Source organism: Anabrus simplex, chromosome 1, assembly GCF_040414725.1.
Source record: "Anabrus simplex isolate iqAnaSimp1 chromosome 1, ASM4041472v1, whole genome shotgun sequence".
In the NCBI taxonomy this organism is placed as follows: Eukaryota; Metazoa; Arthropoda; class Insecta; order Orthoptera; family Tettigoniidae; genus Anabrus; species Anabrus simplex.
The window spans coordinates 1,157,156,890-1,157,183,340 of record NC_090265.1 but is presented as its reverse complement, the minus strand read 5'-3'; the positions used below and the strand labels follow the sequence as shown (position 1 = coordinate 1,157,183,340).

At 42.2% G+C, this 26,451-nt stretch overlaps 2 protein-coding genes across 2 annotated transcripts in view; one reads left to right on the top strand and one right to left on the bottom strand.

The window, feature by feature from the left end:
• LOC136858130 (low density lipoprotein receptor adapter protein 1-A) overlaps positions 1-26,451 on the top strand; it is a 224,858-nt gene that overhangs the window by 141,010 nt on the left and 57,397 nt on the right. The window lies entirely within an intron of this gene.
• LOC136858129 (uncharacterized) lies at positions 5,211-25,922 on the bottom strand. The gene is made up of 3 exons (XM_067137450.2): positions 25,857-25,922; positions 13,562-13,892; positions 5,211-6,580 (listed from the first exon to the last, which is right to left on the bottom strand). Exons 2-3 carry the CDS (start codon positions 13,889-13,891, stop codon positions 5,627-5,629), a joined length of 1,284 nt encoding a protein of 427 aa, XP_066993551.1. The 5' UTR covers position 13,892; positions 25,857-25,922; the 3' UTR covers positions 5,211-5,626.

Genomic DNA, 26,451 nt, shown 5'->3' with positions numbered 1-26,451 from the left:
ATGTGTTTAACACTACCAGTTGCTGCTTCTATCTCCATACCTTCCTTGATAGGTGTTGCCTTTACAATAGCTTAAAGCAATTTTCTAACTTGTCTACAGTCCGCCTTCGTAGCACAGCGGTTAGCTGCTGTCCTCGGAGACCTGGATTCGATACCCGGTACTGCCGGAGATTTAAGAATGGCAGCGGGGTCTTGCAAGTGGTTAAAATGGTACGCGCAACTCACCTCCATTATTTTTTTATATATTTTTAGACTTTTACTGAAATATTTTTCTTATTTTTCTAAGTCTCTCTTTGTTTTTCTTGTATTATCTGTTTAAGAGCAACACAAACACCCAGTCCCCGGGCAGTGGAAATAACCAATTATGGTTAAACTCACCGACCCGGCCGGGAATCGAACCCGTGGCCCCTTGAGCCAAGAGCCAGCACGCTGACCATTTAGCCACGGGGCCGGACCCTCCATTGGGGCTGTGTCTGAAAAGAGCTTCACCAAATACTTTAATATGATAATACCGGACAGCTTGCTGTTTTCAGTGAGAAAGTCGATAGTGCTGCTACCTACATGGCTTGGTGTGACCAACTCTTCAATAACATAGCCATCTGTATGATTCTTGGCACACTGTCGTGTTGTTTATAATGTATCAGTGTTTGTCACTAAATAATCTTACATTGCAGTTATGTTCCAAGAAAAGTGTTATGCGCTGAACAAATTACCCACAAGATAATGGGCATAGGAACTGATAAGGACAGCAAGTATTAAAAAAGTAATGACCTCGCATCTGTGTTGAGGTTACATTCTATGACCCTTAATATTAAGAAAGTCAATCAAATACTCTACTGAAATGTTAGTGGGACGTAAAAGCAATAATATTAACATATATGGAACTCTAGTATACTCAAACTTGGGGATCCACATTGTTAAACAGTACCATAAATTTCACAATCGAAAACTTGTGAGCCTGTAGCGTAATGGTTATCGCGGTAGTCTTGAAATTGAAAATTGAAGCCCATGAGTTTCGAATCCAGTCACTTTTTTTACTGTAAGAAAATAATAATAATAATAATAATAATAATAATAATAATAATAATAATAATAATAATAATAATAATAATAATTTTCTTTACGTCCCACTAAGTACTTTTACGGTTTTTGGAGACGCCGAGGTGCCGGAATATAGTCCCGCAGGAATTCTTTTACATGCCAGTAAATCTATCTACACGAGGCTGACGTATTTGAGCACCTTCAAATACCACCGGTCTGAGCAGGATCGAACCTGCGAAATTTGGATCAGAAGGCCATCGCACCAACCGTCTGAGCCACTCAGCCCGGCGTAAGAAAATTCTTCTTCTTTATCTGTTTACCCTCCAGGGTCGGTTTTTCCCTCGGACTCAGCCATGGATCCCACCTCTACCGCCTCAAGGGCAGTGTCCTGGAGCTTCAGACTCTGGGTCGGGTGATACAACTGGGGAGGATGACCAGTACCTCGCCCAGGCGGTCTCACCTGCTATGCTGAACAGGGGCTTTGCGGAGGCATAGGGAGATTGGAAGGGATAGACAAGGAAGAGGGAAGGAAGCGGCCGTGGCCTTAAGTTAGGTACCATCCCGGCATTTGCCTGGAGAAGGATGGCCACTTCCAGGATGGCTGAGGTGGGAATCGAACCCACCTCTATTCAGTTGACCTCCTGAGGCTGAGAGGACCCCGTTCCACTTTTCATTTTCGTGGCAGAGCCGGGAATCGAACCCGGGCCTCCGGGGGTATTAGCTAATGACATGAACCACTACACCACAGAAGCGGGCAAGACAATTATTTCAGTGTATTACAGGCATAGGCTTGAACACCAGTCCAACTAATTTAATAGGTGTGTATGGTAATTCTTCATGCATAAATTTGTGAAAGAGACTTTAGGAAATTCTGAACACTTCTTCCTTGTCAAGAACATCCTAGTTCACTCACCGTAACCCCACTGTGTTAAACATATTATGTATTTCTGTCTTCAGAGGTACAACAGAAAATTCAAAGTACAGCGAAAACGAGAGAGCAGCTTGAGCTGAGTTCTCCTGTAGCATTCGGGAAGATCGGCCGTATCGAAGCAGAAGAAGAAAAAGAAGAAGTCAAAATAATGGATCAGAACTCCTGTTCCTTAATTACAGCTTCTCTTTCCAAAATTGTAATAAATCATGGATGTTGTTAAGTTATCTGCCCGCTCTGGCGCTTTGGCTGAATGGTTAGCGCTTCGTGCCCCCCGTTTTTATGATACCTTCATTCTTCGGAGTGTTTGATCTCTTCCATTTCCCTTCTGATTAGTGTTAATAGAGGATGGCTGGCCAGTTGTACTTCTTCTTAAAAAATAATCACCACCACGGAAAGGTCAGCGTACTGGCCTTCGGTCCAGAGGACCCTGGTACGATTCCTCACTGAATCGGAGATTTTATTCGCGTCTGTTAATTCCTGTAGATCGGGGACTACGGGTTTGTGTTCGCATTCATACGCATCTTCAAATATATACAACATGTCACACGAGAAACAACTACAGAAACACGAGGTAGTGAATATATATCCCTCCACATACGATTGGTGGTAGGAAAGGCAAACGGCCGCAAAACTAGGCTAAGTCCATACAAAGTCCTTCGCCAGGCTAGAAAAAACTGGAGAGAGTAGGTAGTTGTTAAATATTTCCCCCAGAGGATGGGTGGATCCTCAAACAAATGCTGCTTTTAATTTTCAGGACATAGCGAAAGGCACGGCTAACATAATGCTCGTTTGGAGGTTTGTGAAAGAGGCATTTCATATTTTAAAATTTCATTCTTAATTATTATGATTATTAAATTATTTTAACAAAAATATTTCCAATGAGTGTAGTGCATTCCTCTCAACTGTAGCATAGACGAGTATGCAGTTCACACCAACACGCTAGATGTCACCACCATCGCTGTTCGCACTCGACTCAATGCTGTTGAGATAGAGCTGTCCGGTATTGGTGTATTAAAGTATTTGGCTTCACCACCTCGGTGCGAGGTCACGTGTTTACTTACTTATCTACGATGGAACTGTTCTTATTCAGCACATTGTTAAGTGACTTCTTGTTACACTACCAATGTGCAATTCGTTGTCATCTCTGGAACCTAAAAGATCAGAGATGTGCAAGGCAGAACGTCATCTTCATATGTTATTGTTGTTATTGTTGTTAACCACTTCCTTACAGCATTGTTCTTGCTGTTAACCACTTAGTAACTACCTATTTCAAAGTTAACTAGGAAACAAACAAAAAACATCATCTCCGTACAGGTCATGAAGGACCTTAAAAGAATTGAAGATAAAGGCGTCCATTATCCGTAAGCTTGGCACTAACTGAGATAAACCTCTATCCCAGGACGTCCTTGGGCCAAGGTAGGCCTACCCATTTCAGGTGGACCGGGCGAGTTGGCCGTGCGCGTAGAGGCGCGCGGCTGTGAGCTTGCATCCGGAAGATAGTAGGTTCGAATCCCACTATCGGCAGCCCTGAAAATGGTTTTCCGTGGTTTCTCATCTTCACACCAGGCAAATGCTGGGGCTGTACCTTAATTAAGGCCACGGCCGCTTCCTTCCAACTCCTAGACCTTTCCTATCCCATCGTCGCCATAAGACCTATCTGTGTCGGTGCGACGTAAAGCCCCTAGCAAAAAAAAAAAAAGCATTTCAGGTGGAGGCAGAGTAAACTTCAATGTCATGAGTCTCTCCAGAAGTATCTGATTTCGAAATTTTTCAATTTTATCGAATTATATCCTTCAGGATAACCGAGCTCACCTTTACCTTCTCGGCTAGGAAGTCCCCAAGAAGGAAAGAGGGAAACCAATTATTATAAGGAACTAGGAGATGTTTACAGAACTCTGACCATTCTGTAACAGCAAATCTTCAAATTACGTCAAAATTGTATTTATAATTTTTACTTAAGTCTTGGGTAGTCAGATATATCCTACAATCTTTTGAAATGTTCAGTCTACACCATAAACGGCGTTCCTCGGAGACTATTGAAATTATGTCGTCTACATCTAAATCTGCAGAGGCATGGTGATCGCGTTTTTAAAATATACGTATTTATAAGGTTTCCAAGTCAGCGTTTAAGCTTACCAACAACTTATCCTTCTGACCCAAGAAGCTCATATCTATAAATCCCACTGTTATTCCTGAACTGACATCAGATAGCCCCTGTAAGTGGTTCCTGAGAGACAATAAAACTCCTCGATGAATTTGGTTTACGATCTGTAAATGGTGCTCTTAACTACTAGTTTATGTCTCCGTTTGGCAAAGTGCTCCCACCAAAAACAGATAAGTGCTCCATTAAGAAGTAAAAATTATCTACTACCTGGCGTTATTTCCCGCCTAATGGAGATTACGTGGGTTGAATATATCCAAAGTGACCGCTCTCATTTCCAACATGTAAATAGGGAAAAAATGTACATAGGGGGTTCGACACGTAAACCATCAAACGTTTATAGCATACTGATATGTCTACAAACAACACGAATTGAGGAAAGCGAAGCAACATTGGCACATTAGAAAAATAGTTCATTTTTCGAAATAAAATACACAGCTAAGAGTAAAACCTTTGGTATTAATGTTACCTTTTAATATATAGATGCTAAATAGAAAAAGTCAAATTTACTAAATAATTACAGTAAGAGTGATATGTGAGTTTAAGTGTCGCAAGTAACGAATTTCCCGCACACGTAAGGGCCAGTTTAGCAAATTATAATTTTTCAAAACTCAGACATACTTGTAAAAATGAATATGTAATATAAAAGTAAATTACTGAGAAACGAAGGCAGATGCACTGCGAAGTATATACCTCAGTTTTTTATAGTTCAACCTGACCAATTCATCATTTCTCTGCTGAGAACTGGAACGGGAAGAATGTATTTCAGTTCTCTATGAAAACCATCAGCTCCGTTATTTAGGAATAATTTCCTCCCATCTGGAAGTACAGCCTAACGATTTTAATCCTGGACTGAAGGCTAGAATAGATTCACCAAGTCAAACTGTGGAGTTTACTGATGTGAGAGGCAGTGCTCCCGGTCAATAAAGCCAAGTAGTAGGGTCGAAGAAGTCATCACAGTGAAGTAGTGACACTCAGGTGTCTGCAGACCATGTGGCTGGGCAGTAGTCGTTTTGGCAGACCAAGGCATTTAATCGGTTGTATGTGCTACAAATTTGCTTTTATAAAATCTAACAGATCTGATTTGATATTTAATACATGGTTGTGAAACATGTTTATTTGTTATATAACAGTTCTAACTTTCTCATTTGAAGGAAGGTAATCTTCCAAACTAGCAAGCATGGCACCAGAATCTATTTCTTTACACTGCATGAAAATATTGTATGTTACAAGTTCTTGACATCTCATGCTAATGAAATGACATTTCAACAACTGGCCACAGTACCACAGTATCCAGTTTCAAAGAACATAAAGACCGTATCAATAACTTACATTTCTTGAAGTTTTTATCATTACATCAATAAATAGTTTGATAAGATCATGAAAGCTTATCATTTCTCCCAGAATCTCAAAGCAGACTGTGCAATTTTAATATACGTTAATCATTTGAAATAAATTGCACAGAAGACTTGTACAGTGACTGGGCACGTAGTTTCATGGTGTGAGAACGCCCATGTCGTCCAGCTCAAGCACAATATCTACTAGATGTTTGGAGAAGGGATCCCCGGGTACATTGGTGGTCACGACGTCATAGGGAGTAGCACCAGGTGGGATCTGATTAAGAGCAATCCTCAGCAGAAGGTCCGCTGTTAGCAGTCCGTAGAGAGCTGTACTGTGAACTTCGCGCCTCAGATCGGCTAGTGTGTACCGCTGCTTGACATTCAGCTGTCGTAGAGCCCGAGACTGCTCCCTGTGGTACGCCCTCAGAAGCGCATCTCCATGTTTGATCCTCACCTCCCTCGTAGTGCTGCTGTAGAGGAACCTGTTGATGTCGAGTGCTGGAGAACCGTACCTGCACATCTGGAAATCCAGGAACTTAACATCGTCAGGCTCACCCAGTTCATTATAGTGGAACATGATATTATCTGCCCATAAGTCTCCGTGTAGGAGAACGGCGAGAGGTTCTTCGGGGCGATGGAACTTCATTATTCGATCAAATCGAGATGCCAGGATGGCCTCTATCGTGCGAGTGTGTTTTGCTACCTCCGCGCTGCTTTTGATAATGTTGACAGTATTTTCTGCGGCCGCAGCAAACAACGGTTCCAACAAGATTCTCCTAGATTCTGTGTACAGAGGTTCATAGCCCGCTTCGCACAGTGTGTTGGAGGCCTCTCGATTGTCTGCTTCTTTGTAGGCGAGAGATGCAGCATGGAACCGTCCCAGCGCCGTCATAACAAGTGTGCAGTGGTTCTCGTCCAGTCCTAGCTGAGTTTCCGCTACCATGTAGCCTTTAGCTGCGAGGTTCTCCAGCACCAGCAGCTCGGGGGAGCTGTAGTAACTACGAGGGAACACAGTGAGGGGTTCGTCTGGCCACAGGTTGGTTAAATGATGAATAACATGTTTGTACATGAAGGTTTCCTTGCGGAACAGCTCAGGAACGTTCAGCATCTGGAACAGTAGTAACAACATAAGCTTAACACCTGTTAACTTGTCGAAAGAAAATAATAATAATAATAATAATAATAATAATAATAATAATAATAATAATAATAATCTTTCTTTCTTTCTTTCTTTCTCTCTTTCTTAATCTGTTTACCGTCTAGGGTTGGTTTTTCCCTCGGACTCAGTAAGGTATCCCACATCTACCGCCTGGGAAAGAGAACCAGTACCTCGCGCAGGCGGCCTCACCTGCTGTGCTGAACAAGGGCCTTGTGGCAGGGATGGGAAGATTGGAAAGGATAGATAAGGAAGAGGGAAGGGAGTGACCGTGGCCTTAAGTTTGGTCCATTCCGGCATTTGCCTCAAGGAGAAGTGGAAAACCACGGAAAACCACTTTGAGGACGGCTTAGGAGGGAATCGACCCCCCCCCCCACCTTCTACTCACTTGACCTCCCGAGGCTGAGTGGATCCCGTTCTAGCCCTCGTACCACTTTTCAAATTTCGTGGCTGGCAGAGCCGGGAATCGAACCCAGACCTCCGGGGCTGGCAGCTAATCACACTAATCACTATACCACAGATGCGGACATAATAATAATAATAATCATCGCTGTCCATCAAAATATCGTTACTAATTCGTTCATCTGATTTTATAAATTGGAATACTATGGCACATCGTGATAAATAAATATAATCTCAGTGGTAGAGCGTTGAACGTAACCTTCCGGGTCCTAGGATCACGGGTTCAAATACTATAGAGGTAGTCAAATTTTTCAAAGAGCAGAGAAAGTCCATTGAACACTATGTCGAACGATGTTGGTATGTAAACGATCTGTGATGACACTTTGATATTTAACCGACAACTTTAATTAGCACTGAGAAACAGGTCGTCGAATAGAGTTTCGGAAGTACATCGTACTATTAACTGCACCACGGTTACTAGCAAGAAAAAAATATGTAAGTGCATCCCAATTGCTTTTCTAGAAGACGAATACCAGCCTACAAGCTCGCGATTTTTAACTAGTTTCACGCGTCACATTATTCCACCATCTGCGGTAGGGAGATGTCTAGCGGAGGCGGTAAAGATGTACTCGGTCTGATGCAAAGTAACATAATAATGTTCTTGGTTTTAAGTTCAGTTATCTACCTTTACGGTTTTTGGAGACGCCAAGATGCCAGAATTTCGTCCCCCCCCCCCCCGGGAGTTTACTTGTACATGCCAATAAACTTACCTACACGAAGCTGGCGTATTTCAGCACCTTCAAGTACCACCGTACGGAGCTGGGATGGGACTCGCCAACTTGGGGGATCAGAATTACTCTACCGTCTGAACTACTCAGCCTGGTAATTCAAAGTTAAATTAAAATATCGACGCATCTACTTCTGGAGAGGCAAATATCATGAAGTTCACTCATCCTACAACAGACATGATTATCAGGTTAATTTCTGAGGGCAAAGGCGGTCGGGCATAGAGCTGACCACTCCATCCCACGTAGTACCGAAGTTGTGTGTAGTGGAAGTCTTTACCTTCCATTCTTCATTACCTATACAGAGATGTGTTTGCTTCTTTCTTTTTTAACATTTGTCGTAGATATTTCAGCCAGCCGTATGGTGTAGAGATGGTGTACCTCCCGCTTATCCGGAAGTCTCGGGTTCGATTTTAATCCTGGACCGAGAAGCTGTTGACAGTAGAGACAGCGGGCCCGGACTAGGCAATCAAGCAATACGGGTGAGGATATCGCCACACTGACCACATGGAACTCCAGTATGTGAAAGCCTCCCTCCGCATAGAATTGGCGTCAGGAAAGGCATTCACCAATAAAACTGGCCTCAATCCATATCTCGTGCTAGAAGAAAGACCAGAAAAAGAAAACAGATCTTGTAACAAAGTTCTGTTGTTTGCAGGTAGTTTGTGATTCGACTACCGCACCGTGATAACTAGCTTGCTCCTCCTCTAGTACTGGAAAGTGATTGTGCAGTGCACAGCTTCAACAAGAGAGAGGACGGAGGAGCAGCTCATATTACTCGACGCAGTAATCGATCTACTTGCTCGTTTGCCTTGACATTGGTGACGTCAAATACATAAACACGCGTCACCAGAAATCACTACAACGAATAAAATAAGTAATAAAAAGGAAAAGAAATGCTGCATTTAAAATACAACATTCATCCCCGAGAGAACTCCCCATTTGGCGGATTTCCAGTTTTTCTACGGCCGATGACATAGATGTCAGGACCCTTTAAACTACAAGCAACAGGCACCATTTTTTCTAATATTGTTTGACGTCACACTTAGATACCTTCCGACTACACACCTTTCTATCCTAATCACTTCTTCAAAACTATGTTGACCATGCCAGATATTTTCAGATCTATGCTTAACATTCGAATCGCGTTGACGTTTACCAAATGTTTGAAATACGGGCTTCCGTTCCCTTCCCCTCGCCCATCACGTGACATCCGTTTGAAAAAGAAGAGCTGATCAACAGATTAGAATCGAATTAGGTCGTCTCTGACCACCTTTAGGTATTCAACCATTCAACCTTCTACAAATCCCGATACTTAGCACTACTATTCTCCTTGTTCCAGATCTACAACGTATTTTTTATATTGGTTTTACGTCGCATCGACTCAGACAGTTATTACAGAAACGATGGGATAGGACAGGATAATAAATTAATGGCGTTTGGCCTCCGAAGAGGCCTGATTCAGATCTTTCGAGTTGACGCCGTGTAGGCGACCTGCGCTTCTGTGTGGATGATGATGATGATGATGATGAATTTTCATGATGACGACGGCAAACACACCCAGCCTCCGAGCCATCGGAATTAACCAATGAAGGTTAAAATCCCCTACCCGGCCGGTAATCGAACCCGATGCCCCCTGGACCAAAGGCCAGCATGTTAACCATTTAGCCATGGAGCCGGACATAGGACAGGGTTACAACAGGGCTTGGACTGGGGAGGAAGCGACCATGGCTTTAATTAAGGTAAAGCCCCACCATTTACCTGATGTGAAAAGGGGCTGCCGACACCTAGGATTGAACTCACCATCTCCTGAAATTAAGCTCACAGTACCTGACCCAAAGTGCGCAGCGAACTCGCACCGTAAAGTCTTCCTTCCGTCTAAACACATAATGAACTATGCTATGCAGTCTGCCTTATTGCTTTGAACAGGAAAACTTGTTTATTACTTTAATCTGATATTCTTTGTTTTTCTATTACCAGCAATATTTCTCATAACATTTCCAAATACTGGTCGTGTAGCTTCTAGTTTAGATTCAGGATATGGTGAGTTCAACCCACAACATCGTCAACAATGAAGATGGTTTTCCATTATTTCCCGCTTACATACAAGGCAAATGCCGTGGTCGTACCTTAATTTGGACCAATATTAGCCCTTTCCTATTCCACTGTCCCAGAAAACCTGTATCTTTGCGTGACGTTGAACCGCTAAAAAGGTATAATAATAGTAATAATAATAATAATAATAATGTCTGCGCAAAGTTAAGTGATTCGCATTAGATAATCACAATGTGTTTAACCACTTGTCAGCTACTATTGCTCTCAAGATAAACGGGAGATTTGTATTGAAAAGGAGCCCGTTCGTGTGTAAAGTTATTGTATCGCAGTTAAGCGTCTTTAGCACTGGAGTCAAGTGCATTAACTAACCGCTTTGCTCAGTTGGTACTTCATTTTGCCTTGATAATATTGCAAAGCTCACTTTGCCAGTATGATTCTAGTTCGTGAGTAGACAAAATCTGATAATATATTACCTTTAAGCAGTGTGTTTGCATGGAAAATGTCCACGCAAACACGCGGAAACTTAACAATTTCGCGTTCCGATAATATAACCAATATAGGCTACCTGCCGAACGTTTTAGACATCACAATCTCCTCTGGTAATTGTATAGGCTACCTGCTGAACACTTCGACGTTATTCGCATTATAGAGAGTAAGCAACCTCGTCTGTGGCAAAATGTTCGGAAGCATGTGTAACATAACTACTAATACTAAAATGTTTTAATTCCTTCCCTAAGGTGGGGGGGGGCCTCTTAGACGGTGACACCGTCTCTCAGGTCGGAAGATTTGTTACGTTGAATGAGATGCTTGGAGAAGGTGAGGGGGTTGGTGGCCGTGACCTATACGAGGAACTATCCCGGCATTCGCCTTAGTGCAGGAGAATGGAAAACCACGGAAAACCATTCTCAGGACAGCCGACGGTTGGGGCCAGCCCTGTCCTGTCCTGTGTCCGGAATGCAGAGGAGTAGAGCCACGGTAGAGCCGTGGCCACCCCTCCTCTGCACGGTTGGCCGGTCATAGTGTAGAGCTGTTGGACCACGGACCAGCTGTGGCCACTTATGAGCTGAGACCCATTCTGCATCTACCGACGTGTGACATAATACTGCATAGAGGAATTATATTTTTAAGGAATGCAGAATCATCTTATGTGGAATTATTTAACCCCTCAGAAATGTGCTGCATCTTCCAGAACCTGTTAAATAGAGTAATAGAGTGTTGTTTTCATGTAAAGAAAGGAACAGACATTCACAAGGGAGATGATATGTATAAGAAATACATTTCAGATCTAAAATTATTACTATAAATGCACATGAACAGGTAGCATATATTATTTCCATTGTAATACATTATAGTGAAGTGCTTTACAGTATGTTTCGTAATATATTCTTATTCTTCTAGGTATTATGATCACTGAAGTCGCAAAGCAATTGTTAGATAACTGCTTTGTGCATAGTTATTCGAACTTACAGTTCCATTTCCTACTTTTGGTATCTCGTTTTAACGCTAAAGTTTCAGAATGTTCCTCTTAACGGTAACTGTGTAGGATAAAGGAGGACGTAACTGAGTTGAGATCGAAGGATGCTGCAGCCTACCTTTTCATAGTGCACCCAATACAACAATAGAAGAGCTAACGACTGTTGTGTTAGGTTAGTTTTCTCCCCTAAGAACTCTTGACTGTACCAGTTGTCTCTTTAATGAAGAGTAATGGAAGTAAGAGGATACCAAGACGACGATGGTTAGACTCAGTTTCTGACGATTTAAAGATAATAGATATGGAAATATACGAGGCCACAGAGTTACCAGTTGAGGATTGTGGAGGCGTTTAGTTAATTCACAGAGGCTTGCAGGATGATGGTTGCTGTTTAAAGGGGCGTAACATCGAAGTTAATCGACCCCAAACACTGAAAGGTATAACATCTATAATGACGTATGTATTATTATTATAATTATTATTGTTATTATTATTATTATTATCATCGTATGGCTTCAGGTACCATGTGCAGACATTTTAAATTGACGCCATCTGGCTGTCTTCTCGTCAATTGCGGCGTTCCGTTTTACTCTAGGCCTACTAGATGGCAGACCGAGTAAACAGAATCTCTCTTGGGGGTTTGTGGCTGAGATTTATTGAATTTTGTCGGATAAACGCCAAATGTGTCACCAGAGATCTTTTACATGCCGACATCGTATGACATGGAGTGTCGAATGGAACTATCTTCGCCCTTCAAAAGTCCGACTACCTCTGCCGGGTTTGAACCCGCTATCTTGGGATCTTCCACTGATCCAAAGAAGCAGCTTTCGCTCTGCCTGTAGCCACAGCACGTGAGCTACCTGTGACAAAAGTGGTAACAACACTGGAGCCTCTACATTCTCTCCTATCCTCTTCTCTTGAGTCTATTTATATTTCAAGCCCCGAGATCCTCCTTCTTCGTGTGTTAAGGAAATGCATTTTATATTTTATTATCCTTTTCAATAGTGATCTCGTCATCTTCGCCACCGAAATTTGGTGACCACAAGAGTGAGCTCCTTAAAGTAACACTTTCATCATCATCATCATCATCATCATCATCATAATCAAGAACAACAAACAACGGTGACGAACACGACGACATTAATGTTACGTATGTAACGTTCCGTCAACGCTGCAAAACAGGAGGTTTCTCTTGAAAAGCAGGGGCTTAGTGAGGGACGGTTTCTGGGGGTTAGAGCCGCCCCCACCCCCCATGGAATTTTTCAAAATAATATAAACAGAAACTGACAACTAAACAAACATTCGAGATATAATATTGTAAACCAACAGATGTGTTGAATCTATTTGCTAAGAAGCCTCGGAAATTGGATTTAGATTGTAAACAATTCGCTGTAAAACTGTTGACCTTCATTGTATTGTTCTTGTTCTGTATTTTAATGTAAGTTTTTGTAGTGTACTGCGATCTGGATATTAACATAACAGCAATTTGTAACTATCCCCCCCCCCCCGCACATCGGCCGATCCTGGCTACCCTAGAAAAGAAATTCTTCAAATTTCCAGCAAATGTACACTGAACGAGCCTCTCGCAAGTATTTTGACCTAGTTGATGTTCAAATGTGAACTGTTGCCCTGGAACGAACAGTTTCTTAGAAATGAATCTGTAAAAAGGGCGTTTGTCCGCCTCTGTAGTGTAGTGGTTAGTGTGATTAGCTGCCACCCCCGGAGGCCCTGGTTCGATTCCCGGCTCTGCTACGAAATTTGAAAAGTGGTACGGAGGCTGGAATGGGCTCCACTCAGCCTCGGGAGGTCAAATGAGCAATCCTGGAAGTGGTTTTTCGTGGTTTCTCACTTCTCCTCCAGGAAAATGCTGGGATGGTACCTAATTTAAGGCCACAGTCACTTCCTTCCCTCTTTCTTGTCTATCCCTTCCAATCTTCCTATCCCCCCACAAGGCCCCTGTTCAGCAAAGCAGGTGAGGCCGCCTGGGCGAGGTACTGATCATTCTCCCCAGTTGTATCCCCCAACCCAATGTCTCACGCTCCAGGACACTGCCCTTGAGGCGGTAGAGGTGGGATCCCTCGCTGAGTCCGAGGAAAAAAAACAACCACGGAAGGTAAACAGATTAAGAAGAAGAAAAAGGGCCTTTTACTTCTCGAAGGTTGCACGTGCCTCAAGTGAACAGAAGTGGCTGCAATTTCCAAGCTAATCCTTGTTACGTACTTTTGCCATCTCTGCTCTGGCACGAGGAGTCTTAAAGATGAGGTGCAGGACACCTCCCTTGACCGTTGACACCGTCACGATCTGCACGAAGCTAGTATGACGTTCAGGATCTCCACCACCAGGTTCCGCAGTAAAGCCCTCCACAGAGTCGTGTGGATCTATCTCAGAGAGCACCTGCTCCACCTGGCGGAGAGAGACTGTAGCTCGTCCTAGGCCGCTCGGTCCAGTAGTGGTGGTGCCATCCCCGTGACCGCTGAGTACCGCTGCAGCCACTGCCTCCCAGCGTGCTGCCAGCCCTCGCACTCGGCTGCTTCTGGCATCCTCCGACATCCTACAGTATACACCACAACTTATTAGCTTATCCTTTTACAAGATTTATGTAATTTGGTACTAATAACTCAATTAGATCTAAAATACAGGGTGAGAATTGCATTTGAACTAAGAACATGCCGCGGCGTTTCATTGATTTTTCTAATCCAGTAGTTTGTATTGTTTACAACTGTTGTTAAATATAAGTGAAACTACCTCGTTTTAATCAATATTGAAAGCTCTTTTGTGATATCTGTCCTGGCCTTGGATACCGCTAGGGAAAAGCACCGCGCGGCGGATACTTAGTTCAAATGTTTACCGGCCGTTTTTTATGATGACGATGATGATTGAACGGGAGATAGAGTGGATCGAATGTCATCCATTGATATTTTATAAGAAATATCTGAGTTAATATTCTCTTGTTATCATCCCCACTATCTTTTTATTTTTGCTGTTGGTTCACCGTCGTACGAACGCAGGCAGGTTTTCGGGAAAGAAGCGGCCGATATCTTAATTAAGGTACAGCCTTGGTAGTTGTCTGGTGTGAAAATGCCTTACTATAGAAAACCACCTTCAGGTTGGGGGGTTTGAACACACCATCTCACGAATACGAGCTTACAGTGACAACGACCTTCACCGCACTGCTAACTCGCTCAGATTTTCCATTATTGGAACTATAGCGAAGTTACATAAAACACGTTTACAATTGTTAAGTGTATTTTAAATAATATAAATCACGATACACTATGTTGTAAACGGCACGGATTAGGCCGAAAGAGTAGCATCTTATATCCTATAAGGTTTTTAAAAAGATTTCCTCAGCTCATTTCAGGTATTTCTGGAATTTCTGGAGCATTCTGACTCAATTTGGTTTTTAGCTTGGGGTCTAAAGCCTGATAAGTCAGTTTCCCCACATTAACTCTATATTAAAGCTGCAATGGTGCTAAAATAGAGGCCACGGCCGCTTCCGTCCACATTTTTGCTCCAGTTTGTTAAAAATGTACGAACCGCTCCGGTCACCACTACAGAACGAACTTCGCACACACTAAGTACATGAATATATTAACTGCGATGCCCCAAATCTCTTACTTACAGCTGTAACAAAAAACATATTTAGGAACTCACTGCAACACTCGTCGTCCAAAAGGTTGTTACTAAAGAAGCTGACAAAGTGTACCGTGCACAGTGAAAGGATTAATGGAAGAGCACGTCACGTTGTGATTAGATTTGAAGCGAAGGACTTGAAGTACCGTCTCCACAAGTGACGTATGTAAAGAACAAGAACAATATTATCACTGCAACCTTGTCGAGATACGGATATCTCCCATGAAATCAGAACAATTCTATTCTCGAAATGATAAGACAATCTTAATTCATGAAGTTGGCATTGTTTCTGGAATGCAATTAATGGAATGATATGGAAGTCCTAATATCTGCAATCAAATTTGAGAAATAACTTTCAAACATGTTCATCGTGCTGTCCTTACTGCATTTTCTTTAAGTTTGCCACTTGGCACGGAGAATTTTCTGACTTTACATTTTATCACTGAGGTCGAATGCATTGGTTGAAGTATCCATAAAGTATCCAACTGTACAATTTTTAAACAGCTCTGAAGAATAAATTATTGTTAAATTAACATCTCCCCGTATGATATTCAGACTTAAATTAACCTTAACTAGAAGCGACTCAAAATATAAACTGAAACACTTGCGAAACTACCAGACATATCCCTTGGGAGTGTATCGTACATACTATAGACGATATTATTATTATTATTATTATTATTATTATTATTATTATTATTATTATTATTATTATTATTAATGTCTCTTCAACTGCTATTTACTTTACGAAATCGAGGGTATATATATTTCGTTTCAGAAGAGTTCTTTCAAATGGCAAAAAGCCAACGAGTCAGAGTTTTCTTAAGCGCAATAGGCGGGACCATACCCTAATAACCACGAAAAACACTCCTATACTATAACACCACCTCCTCCGTACTTCTCTTTTGGCACAACACATGATTGCAGGTAGCGTTCTCCAGGTATTCGCCAAATGCAACCCCTTCCATCGGATCGCCACATGGTGTAGCATGATCATCATTCCAAATCACTCGTCCCCAGACAGCCAGTGGCATCGCTATTTACACCACCCCAAGCGTCGCTTAGCATTGACTACAGAAATGTTTGGTTTGTGAGCAGCAGCTCGACGATTGCTCCCCATTCTTTTCAACTCCTGACGCAGATTATTATGCGGGCTGGACTGCTGGTAGCACTTTGGAACTCACGAGTGATTCCTTCCACTGATTTATTGCGACTTTTTACAACTACCCTCCGAATACTCGACGGTCCCTCCTGTCCGGCATTAAATGAAATGTGCCTTGTCTTGGTTTAGCTACCTACGGTTGTTCTTTCATGTTTCCACTTCACCATTACATCACCAACAGTCGACTTGGGCAGCTTTAGAAAGGTTGAAATGTCCCTGGTGGATTTGTTACTCAGGTGACATCTAATTACTAGTCCACGTTCGAAGTCACTTAACTCTTCTGTTGTTACTGCGTCTCTATTGACAACAACACAATACTCCGCGCCGGGTCCGCCTCTCGTGACATCCAGGGTTCATTTCCGCATTATATAGGGGTGTCCAGATATATTTGATCAGGTAGTATATATGCAAAACACCACGCTGCCAAACACCACTGAGATATGTAATATTTCCACATCCCTTCACCAAGGGTTGGCGTCAGGAAGGGCATCCACTCTAAAACAGGGCCGAGTCCACACCATGCTCGTCACACCCGTGACTCAACTAGGGTGTGAGAAAAGTGGCGGAGAAAGGAAAAGAAGGTGCAATTCATAGGTACTAAAATAATACAGGTTACTGGACAGGTTCCACAAACGAGAGTACTTAAGATTGATGGCCGAAAAGCTCCCTAACTCCTAAATTGAATTTGCCAGACTTATAGCTTCAGTGTGATTTATACCATAATTGGAATAATGATGAAGACATATAATTAATTAATTAATGGTTGAATAAATAAGGGGTTCTAAGCTCTGGTCGATCTCTATTATGGGCACCTACATGCTGCTTCTTTTAATAAATGGTTTTGCCGCCAGGTAAATAGTCCAATCAAACTGCTTCATCACTCCCATTTTATCGAAGCACCCCAATTACTTGTGATGAAAGCGCGCGCTGAATATGCAATCATCGACTGGGACTTCATTATTGGTTGTGTGGTAGCGAGGACTGGAGCAATACCGGGGAACCTACAAATTAGTTGCAGCGTCGTTTATAACGTGTATCCTCGTAAACGGCGCCCTCATATGATCTGCTTCAAATAAATATTTGCATTAAAAATAGCTTGAATAAATTCATTTTTCACACTGTGTTCTTTTAGCTGGGATGAGTGACGCAGACGGCAAAACGCTGTCCTTCTGAGCCCAGTTTGGTTGGTTCAATCCCGGCTCAGTCCCGTGATATGTGAAGATGCTCAAATGCGCCAGCCACCTTTCAACAGATGTACCAACACGTAAAATAACTCCTGAGGGACAAAATTCCGGCTCCTCGGCGACTCCGAACGTTAATGGAACATAAAACTAATAGCATTTGTTTTTGATAATCTAGTGGGTGCGATCTCCCCACCCAAGTTGTAGCCAGGATTGACCGTGTCCTATTGCCTGATTGTGCTTCTCAGGTGAGATGCCTTGCTGATTCCGTAAATGTCTTGACTCAACTCCTATCTCTCCTGGGTGGAGCATCCAGGCACAACCCCCTGAGGATTCCACTCAAGAACCTGTTTTTTTTTTTTTTTTTTTTTTTTTTTTTTTTTTTTTTTTTTTTTTTTTTTTTAATGCTGTCAGGACCTCGGTTCAGAGTGTGACCTATCAATTTCCATTTACGCTCTTTTATTTGGATTTCAGGCATTCGTTTCTGGGTGCGCCCCACAATTCTTGGTTCGAAACGTCATATCACTACTCTCTATGGATGAATCTTAAACATTTGTTGACGAAAGTCTGGAGTTTCCCTGTTGTATCTCCAGTCACCTTCCACGTCTCACTTCTGTAGAAGAATTATGACTTCATGCTTGACTCGAAGGTCTGCAATTTTGTCTTCATTCTCAGTTCTCCAGGCTTTCATACTGATGGGAACTGGGCAAAGGCGCCTTCGGCCTTAGACCCGGAAAGTGAGTGATCGTAAACAAATATACATTGTCATGCAGCGGTAAATGAAATGAAATGTCGTATGGCTTTTAGTGCCGGGATATCCCAGGACGGGTTCGCCTCGCCAGCTGCAGGTCTTTCTATTTGACACCCGTAGGTGACCTGCGCGTCGTGATGAGGATGAAATGATGATGAAGACAGCACACACACCCAGCCCCCGTGCCATTGGAATCAACCAATTAAGGTTAAAATCCCCGACCCGGCCGGGAATCGAACCCGGGACCCTCTGAACCGAAGGCCAGTACGCTGACCGTTCAGCCAACGAGTCGGACATGCAGCGGTAATTCTATTTATAGTTCAAGTTGGAATGGGAATGTTCCACGTGATCAATACAATTGAGAATACTGTATTGATTGGGTGGAACATCCCCAACTTGAATTTTAAATAGAAAATACGGACAACATGAAACTGGTCTCATATAGACTATACGACGGTAAGTAAATTTGTTTCCTCGTCTCGAGGTGGTTCAGTTCTTTTCAGACAAATCTCGAATGGAGGTAAGCTGCATGTACTTTTTACCCACATATCAGCCCTCCTGCCAAATTTCTGACAGTACTAGCAATCGAAACCGGGTCTCCGAGGGCGGCAGGTAATAGCGCAAACCGTTTCACTATGGAGGTGAAAGCAACAGAAAATACAATATTCTGATACTGTATGTGTGGAAGTTATTGGGTTTTGTTGTATTTGTACCATGCGAATTGTGTAATCAGCTGGCATCACCCTCGTAGGACGCGTAATACTGTGAAATCCCCCAGGAGGAGATGATTCATTGGGAACGGGGAGGCCAGCGCGCGAGCCCTGGTTTAGCAAGCATGTAACAACCAATATCACGAGAAGGGATGTGTGAAATATAGCTGAGGGAAATGAAAAACTGGAGAGAGATTCAAGGATCTCTGGCTATCGAGCATGCAATATTACTTTGCTTTCCCTATGAATAGCACCTGTTCATAGAGAAGAAATTAATATTAAAAGTAAATAGTGGGATATGTTACTAAGTTTGCAATGAAATTCCATAACTTTTTGAGAAAAAAGGCGAATTTCATTAAAGATAAGAATGGATGCATGGCACTTATACTCCTCGCTTTTAATATTGTATCAGAATGTTCTTTCTTTCTTTCTTTCTTTCTTTCTTAATCTGTTTACCATCCAGGGTTGGTTTTTCCCTCGGACTCAGCTAGTCCTCTACCGCCTTAAGGACAGTGCCTGGAGCGTGGGATTTGGGGTCCGGGGGTACGACTGGGGAGTAGGACCAGTACCTCGCCCGGACGGCCTCACCTGCTATGCTGAACAGGGATCTTGCGGGGAATGGGAAGATTGGATGTGGAAAGGATAGACAAGGAAGAGAGAAAGAAGGGCCGTACCCTTAAGTTAGGTACCATCCCGCCATTTGCCTGGAGGAGAAGTGGAGAACCACGGAAAACCTCTTCGAGGATGGCTGAGGTGGGAATCGAACCCCCCTCTAATCAGTTGAGCTCCCGAGGCTGAGTAAACCCTATTCCAGCCCTCATGCCACTTTTCAAATTTCGTGGCAGAGCCGGGAATCGAACTCGGACCTCCAGGGATGGCAACTAACCACGCTAACGACTACACCACAGAGGTGGACTTATGAGAATTTTAATTATTAAAATATATAGTTTTTCAAATTTGCTTTACGTCGCACCGACACACATCGGTGTTATGGCGACGAGAGAATAGAAAAGGGCTAGGAGTGGGAAGGAAGCGATCACGGCCTTAATTAAAGTACAGCCTGGTGTGAAAAATGGGAAACCACGGAAAACCATCTTCAGGGCTACCGACAGTGGGGTTCGAACCCTCTCCCGAATGCAAGTTGACAGCGCAGCCACTCGCTCGATCTCAAAATATAGATGTAGATACAAACACTATGGATACCCCACAACAAACATTATATCTGCAGTATAAGTTCAGTTGTTTCTGAGAAAAGTTTACGCGTGAGGAACTTGTACAATACTATGGGAAATCGGATGTTAACTGTTTATTGTAATGGTTTATTTCCGTGAGCTCGCATCCAGGAGATAGTGGGTTCGAATCCCACTGTCGGCAGCCCTGAAAATGGTTTTCCGTGGTTTCCGATTTTCACACCAGGCAAATGCTGGGGATGTACCTTAATGAAGGCCACTGCCGCTTCCTTCCCATTCCTAGCCCTTTCCTGTCCCATCATCGCCATAAGACATATCTGTGTCGGTGCGACGAAAAGCAAATAGCAAAAAAAATGGTATATTTCCATTAATATTTCTTATTTATAGCTAAAACAGTACGCTTTCAATGCATAAATATTTTAATGTTTATAAATACATTAAAAAGTTAAATAACCAAATTCTTCAGTGTTATCCTCTATCTATAAGCTATTTAAATATAAAATAAAAATAGTAAATATAATTATTTATAAAACAAATCTAAGTAAGGTATGGTAAGGGTGTATTCTGCCCGAAGGTAGATCCAAACCTCCGCAGAGGTGTGTCTGAGCCGGAGTTTACGTACGGTGGGGTGGCCAGTTCATTTCCTCTCCTCCATTCACGTACCCCCCCCCCCCCCACCAACAGCGCGTGGCATAAACGTTAATTCTATGATTTGTCGCTTTTGATTTATCTTGGAATATCCATTTGATTGCTTATAAATTGTTTGTCCCCCTCTAACCTCACTTCAACGTTGATAAAATGATCAAAAGTAATGTATTAGTCCGCCTCTGTGGTGTAGTGGTTAGTGTGATTAGCTGCCACCCCCAGAAGCCCGGGTTCTATTCCCGCCTCTGCCACGAAATTTGAAAAGTGGTACGAGGGCTGGAACGGGGTCCACTCAGCCTCGGGAGGTCAACTGAGTAGAGGGGGGTTCAATTCCCTCCTCAGCCATTCCGTGGTTTCCCACTTCTCCTCCAGGCAAATGCCGGGATGGTACCCAACTTAAGGCCATGGTCGCTTCCTTGTCTATCCCTGCCAAACTTCCCACCCCCCACAAGGCCCCTGTACAGCATAGCAGGTGAGGCCGCCTGGGCGAGGTACTGGCTATCCTCCCCAGTTGTATCCCCAGACCCAGAGTCTGAAGCTCCAGGACACTGCCCTTGAGGCGGTAGAGGTGGGATCCCTCGCTGAGTCCGAGGGAAAAACCGACCCTGGAGGGTAAACAGATTACGAACGAACGAACGAACGAACGAACGAACGAACGAACGAACGAACGAAGTACTGTATTAAATAATCTACTCAAGTCTCGCTTTATCAGTGTATCTTAGAGAGCAAAAATTCGTGCGTTACTGTACCTGTGCCTGCATTCACTTCATAGTCAATTAATGTAACACTTCTGGAGGCTCTATTTAAGAGATGCTGTCGTCTGGAGGCCGCATTTAGAAAGAACTGTGATAAAGGCTACACTTCTTGTCTCCAGTCATTATTACTATCATTCAACAGTAATAATTTGCGATAGTTGCAGATCCCTTCATGGTACCGACTCCTCTCCCTTTTAATCTGTGGATGCTCAGTCTATGACCGTAATGTTCAAAGTTCCAGTTAGCAGTTCTGAGTACAGCAGTATCACGTAATTCATGGCATGTCTCATGCTGGTAGCTGACATGCTGATGATATATCTCTTTGCTGAAAAGTTGACCCAAAATGTTGGGAGTTTTTAAAGCTTTGAAAGTTTGCGAAGGATCCTCCATATATTTCATATATTCATCCTAGGCTTTACTGTCTCATCTTCTGCCATGTTTTTCTTTAAGCTAATAGCTCTCTTCAACGGAAAATAACTGCGATATACAAATAAATATAAAAGAAATAGTACTAGGGATTAATCTGAATTATTATCCTACAGCAAAGTTCCTATGATAATATCGTATTATTTCTGTCATAGAACCGGGCGAGTTGACCATGCGATTAGGGGTGTGCAGCTCTGAGCTTGCATCCGGGAGATAGGTGGTTCGAACTCCACTGTCAGCAGCCCTGAAAATGGTTTTTCGTGGTTTCCCATTTTCACACCAATCATATGCTGTACCGTAATTAAGGCCACGGCGGCTTCCTTTCCACTCCTAGACCATTCCTATCCCATCATCACCATGAAACCTATCTGTGTCGGTGTGATGTAAAACAAATTATTTTTTAAAAAACATTTATAGAACATTATCACAATACCTGACACTTCGTAAGAAATAATTATGATGTCGGCAAAAGATAGAGAAGGGCAAGGAAGGATCTGATAATATAAGTCTCCCTAGGTTTCCTAATGCTATCGAGATTGCGGGTGAACAAGAGTTGATCACAGGATGTCAGATAGAGTGAATAAGAGGAGCCTGGCACAAGTGGAGTCAATGCCAGACTGAGCTAGGGGGCGATGTTGAAGACTTACGAATTTTAAAACTGTAGATTCTTGTTCTACATTTTAGCTGAACGCATACACAATAACTTCTCCGCGCTCTCGTTAGTCGACGCGCATCGAACATGACCGTTAAACCACACTCAGTGAAGTCTAGCCGAGTTCTTCCGAGAAATTACTCCACTATGTTTTATGTCCATCCTCGAAGAAAGTCACTACATTCCACATCTTGGCTGCGCTCAGAACTTGTATAGACTCCATGTTCACAGGAAGATGACCGACGTCTACCACAGGTGAAAACTGGGAATAAAGTAATTCAATACACGAGCAGTTTAGTTATCGAAGGCAGCACTGGGATATTATTATTATTAATAATATTATTATTTCTTTCTTAATCTGCTTACCCTACAGGATTGGTTTTTCCCTCGGACTCAGCGAGGGATCCCACCTCTACCGCCTCAAGGGCAGTGTCCTGGAGCTTCAGACTCTGGGTCGGGGGATACAACTGGGGAGGATGACCAGCACCTCCCCCAGGAGGCCTTACCTGCTATGCTGAACAGTGGTCTTGCGGGGGGATGGGAAGTTTGGAAGGGATAGACAAGGAAGAGGGAAAGAAGCGGCCGTGGCCTTATGTTAGGTACCATCCCGGCATTTGCCTGGAGGAGAAGTGGGGGAAACCACGGAAAACCACTTCAAGGATGGCTGAGGTGGGAATCGAACCCACCTCTACTTAGTTGACCTCCCAAGACTGAGTGGACCCCGTTCCAGCCCTCGTACCACTTTTCAAATTTCGTGGCAGAGCCGGGAATCGAACCCGGGCCTCTGAGGGTGGCAGCTAATCACACTAACTATTATTATTATTATTATTATTATTATTATTATTATTATTATTATTATTATTATTATTATTATTATTATTATCCGTTTACTTCCATGGCGTGACTCAGACTATGAAGCCTGCTATTCTGCCGAACCATGTCTTATAATATAGGCTACATACAGTTTAACAATATATTACACACACTGTAATACTAAACTCTACACATAATTATAAAAACACATTCAAGGAAAGAAAAAAGAAACGTACATAAAATAACCCAGAATAAAGAGAGTTATCCTAATACTCCAATGAAAACAAGTTTAGTAGAACCCTCGGAATGAAATAACACGGAAACAGAATTCATGCATTTACACTCAACTTGATCCGTCCAGAGTACCGCTGCCAACATTTTGTTTAAAATACCGGTTAAGATGGGACATTGGGCAACGAATTTCATGTTTGAATTGTACTGAGGGTGGATCTGTGATTTGGTATTTTGAGGGTTAAATTAGTTGCAGCTCTTGTCGGGATGTTATGAATGGTTGAAAGCAACTGGAAAGAATCTGTTAGATAAGAGGATGCCTGCTTGTATATTATTGTGCAGAGGAGAAGCAACGAATGATGTGCTAGAAATCTTTATCACTTCAAGTCTGGGGTCAAAATTATAACAAAATTCTTCAAGTGTTACATGACCGGTAATATCGTGACCATAGCATCGGGACATTCATATTTATTTGGAATCTGAACCACAACGACTTGACTTTTAATTTTAACAATTCCACATGCATTGGCCTGATTCGTAAAAGTAAGAGCCTTCCCCCTTAAAATCGAGATAATTCTCGCTCCTGAGCAGATATGGATAACCTTCGCTCTTTTGTCTTTCTTGTTCTAACTCTATTGGCCAATTCTTTTTTTTTTTTTTTTCTGTAATCCCGGTGCTGACAAGATTTAATGATGCAACTTCCACCTCAGATCATCTCCTATCACAACAAAGTCGTGAATAACCAAGGCATGATATTATTTCTGAATCCTTCCTGATGAGAAGTGCAGTTGATTAAGCTAGCTTTCCCTGCTCGGAATTGAATCTGCGCCACTGCTTTGGCATTTAGGAGTACCTACTTAAATGCAAGAGACTCCTGATAATTTAAGAGCTCTTTTCTCGTGGCATGGTTTTGGCACCGCAGTCTCGTAGTCGAAGGGACGTTAAATTCATAACCGCGAGTTAACTGCGCATTGTCGTGTAGCTTTAAGCTTGCATTCGGAATATGGTGGATTCGATCCCTACCGTCGATAGTCTTAAAGATAGTTTTTCTTGGTTTCTCATGGTCACACAACCTGAATAAAGGCCACGTCATCTCCCTTCCCATCCTAACCCTTTTTGGCACCGAAAACATAAATGTGTTAGTGACGTTAAACTCCTATGAAGAAACAATCTCATAACGTCATTAGTAGATACTCGGTGCAATATTTCTGCTGCTATTTTCAGCTGCACACCCTATGTTATTTAACCGTTGATTTGTAGTTTAATCTTTCCATTGCAGTTATTATTTTATGTACATACTAACGTGAGTTTGGACATGACAATCGCAGCACCTGAAGTCGTGGAGTTACGAGAAAAATATTTTACCACTTTAGACATATATTCTGAAATTTGGACAACGGTTCATCTCCCATCTTCCTACTTCTGCTTCAGCGGCTGTGTTAGTTTTTAATGTCGTGCAAACGTTTTTTGTCCTTCGTTTTTATCATTGACACATTTTCTTTATCAGTTTTTCATATTTTCAATCACTGAGACTATTTCACTTCCTTACTGTACATTTAACTTTTACTTTTTAATCTCCATGCTAAAACATATAAAGTATGTTCGTAACTTCAGTATCAATTCTCACTGTGTTCTGAACAAATTATCACTTAAATCCAAATTTAGTTTTTTTTTTTTTTTTTTGTTTAGCATAACTGTTTAATTGTAAGTAGAAGCACATAATCACAATCATATAAACTTAATCACTGCAATTCTGATCCAAAGAACATAATGTTAAAAATCAGGAAAGTGAAATATCGAAGAGGTTCTCCTTCACTGTTGGTAACTTCTTCACTGTATTGATTTTTTTTAGTTTGGTCACTTATCTTCAATTAATAATGTTAACCTTATTAAACTTTTTCTATTAATAATGTTGGTAATTGATTCAGATTCAAACTCATGTATGTTAAATAAATGGATGTAAGCCAACCATCATTTGTCATTATGAACTCGCCATATGACTCTGTAGTTCAAAATAATACGTATTCACCGAAGAAAACCTTAAAGAGTATATATGAACTAAAATTCTAAATTTATTGGCTGGCTGATGAATTTAGCTTCCTTGCTTGAAATTAAAAGATAAAACGAACAAGAGCGAAACTCAATTCTACGCTCGCTCTGACTGTGAGCTACGGTTGACAGGCGAATAGTTACAGAGTTATCTAACGTCATAAATAGTAATAGCTTATAGAATACTTTTGTGCGTGCGATTTTTATCCTTTCCTATTTCGTGGTGTTCTAACCCTCAACATTAAGCATGTATTATTAATCAGAAGTATTATTAACACCTGCCGCAGTGTCGTGATTTCATTGTCCAGTTCTCTTACCTGAGATGAACACCGACCCGATGAAAGCCACTCACCGCACGAGACTGGATAACAGAATGAAGTGATAAGCTGATACCTCGATCGTGGTATAATCAGATGGCGTTTATCTCCGTGATTCACCATGACTTGTGTACACATCAAGAGCTCCCATATGGACTAGCCCTCGGCCGTATAAGGCAAGAAACACTGGTAAAAGGTGGATATAATGGGTATCCTTTATAAAAGTCTGTATGCTCCTCCAGTCTTACTACCAAACTGCGGTGAATGAAATCTGCGTATTCTCTCACAGGTTGTGACATCAGCCAGCTGAGATGTCACTGAGTTAGGCATAGTTTGCCGGTCTTTGTTCACCAAACCAGAGGATGCTATTACATATTTGTCTGGTAAGCCAACGAAAAGAATGTGATCACCAGTCCACTCTTCAAGCGACACCTTCACACCATTCAACACATTATAAGCCACATGATCCACAAATCTTCGCTGTACTCAAGCAGCAGAGATACGAATTTTTATTGAAAGTCACTCATTCACTGGTAACGTTTCGAATTACGTATTGAAAAACTTAACACAAGCATTGTCCAGTCACGAGTCAGTT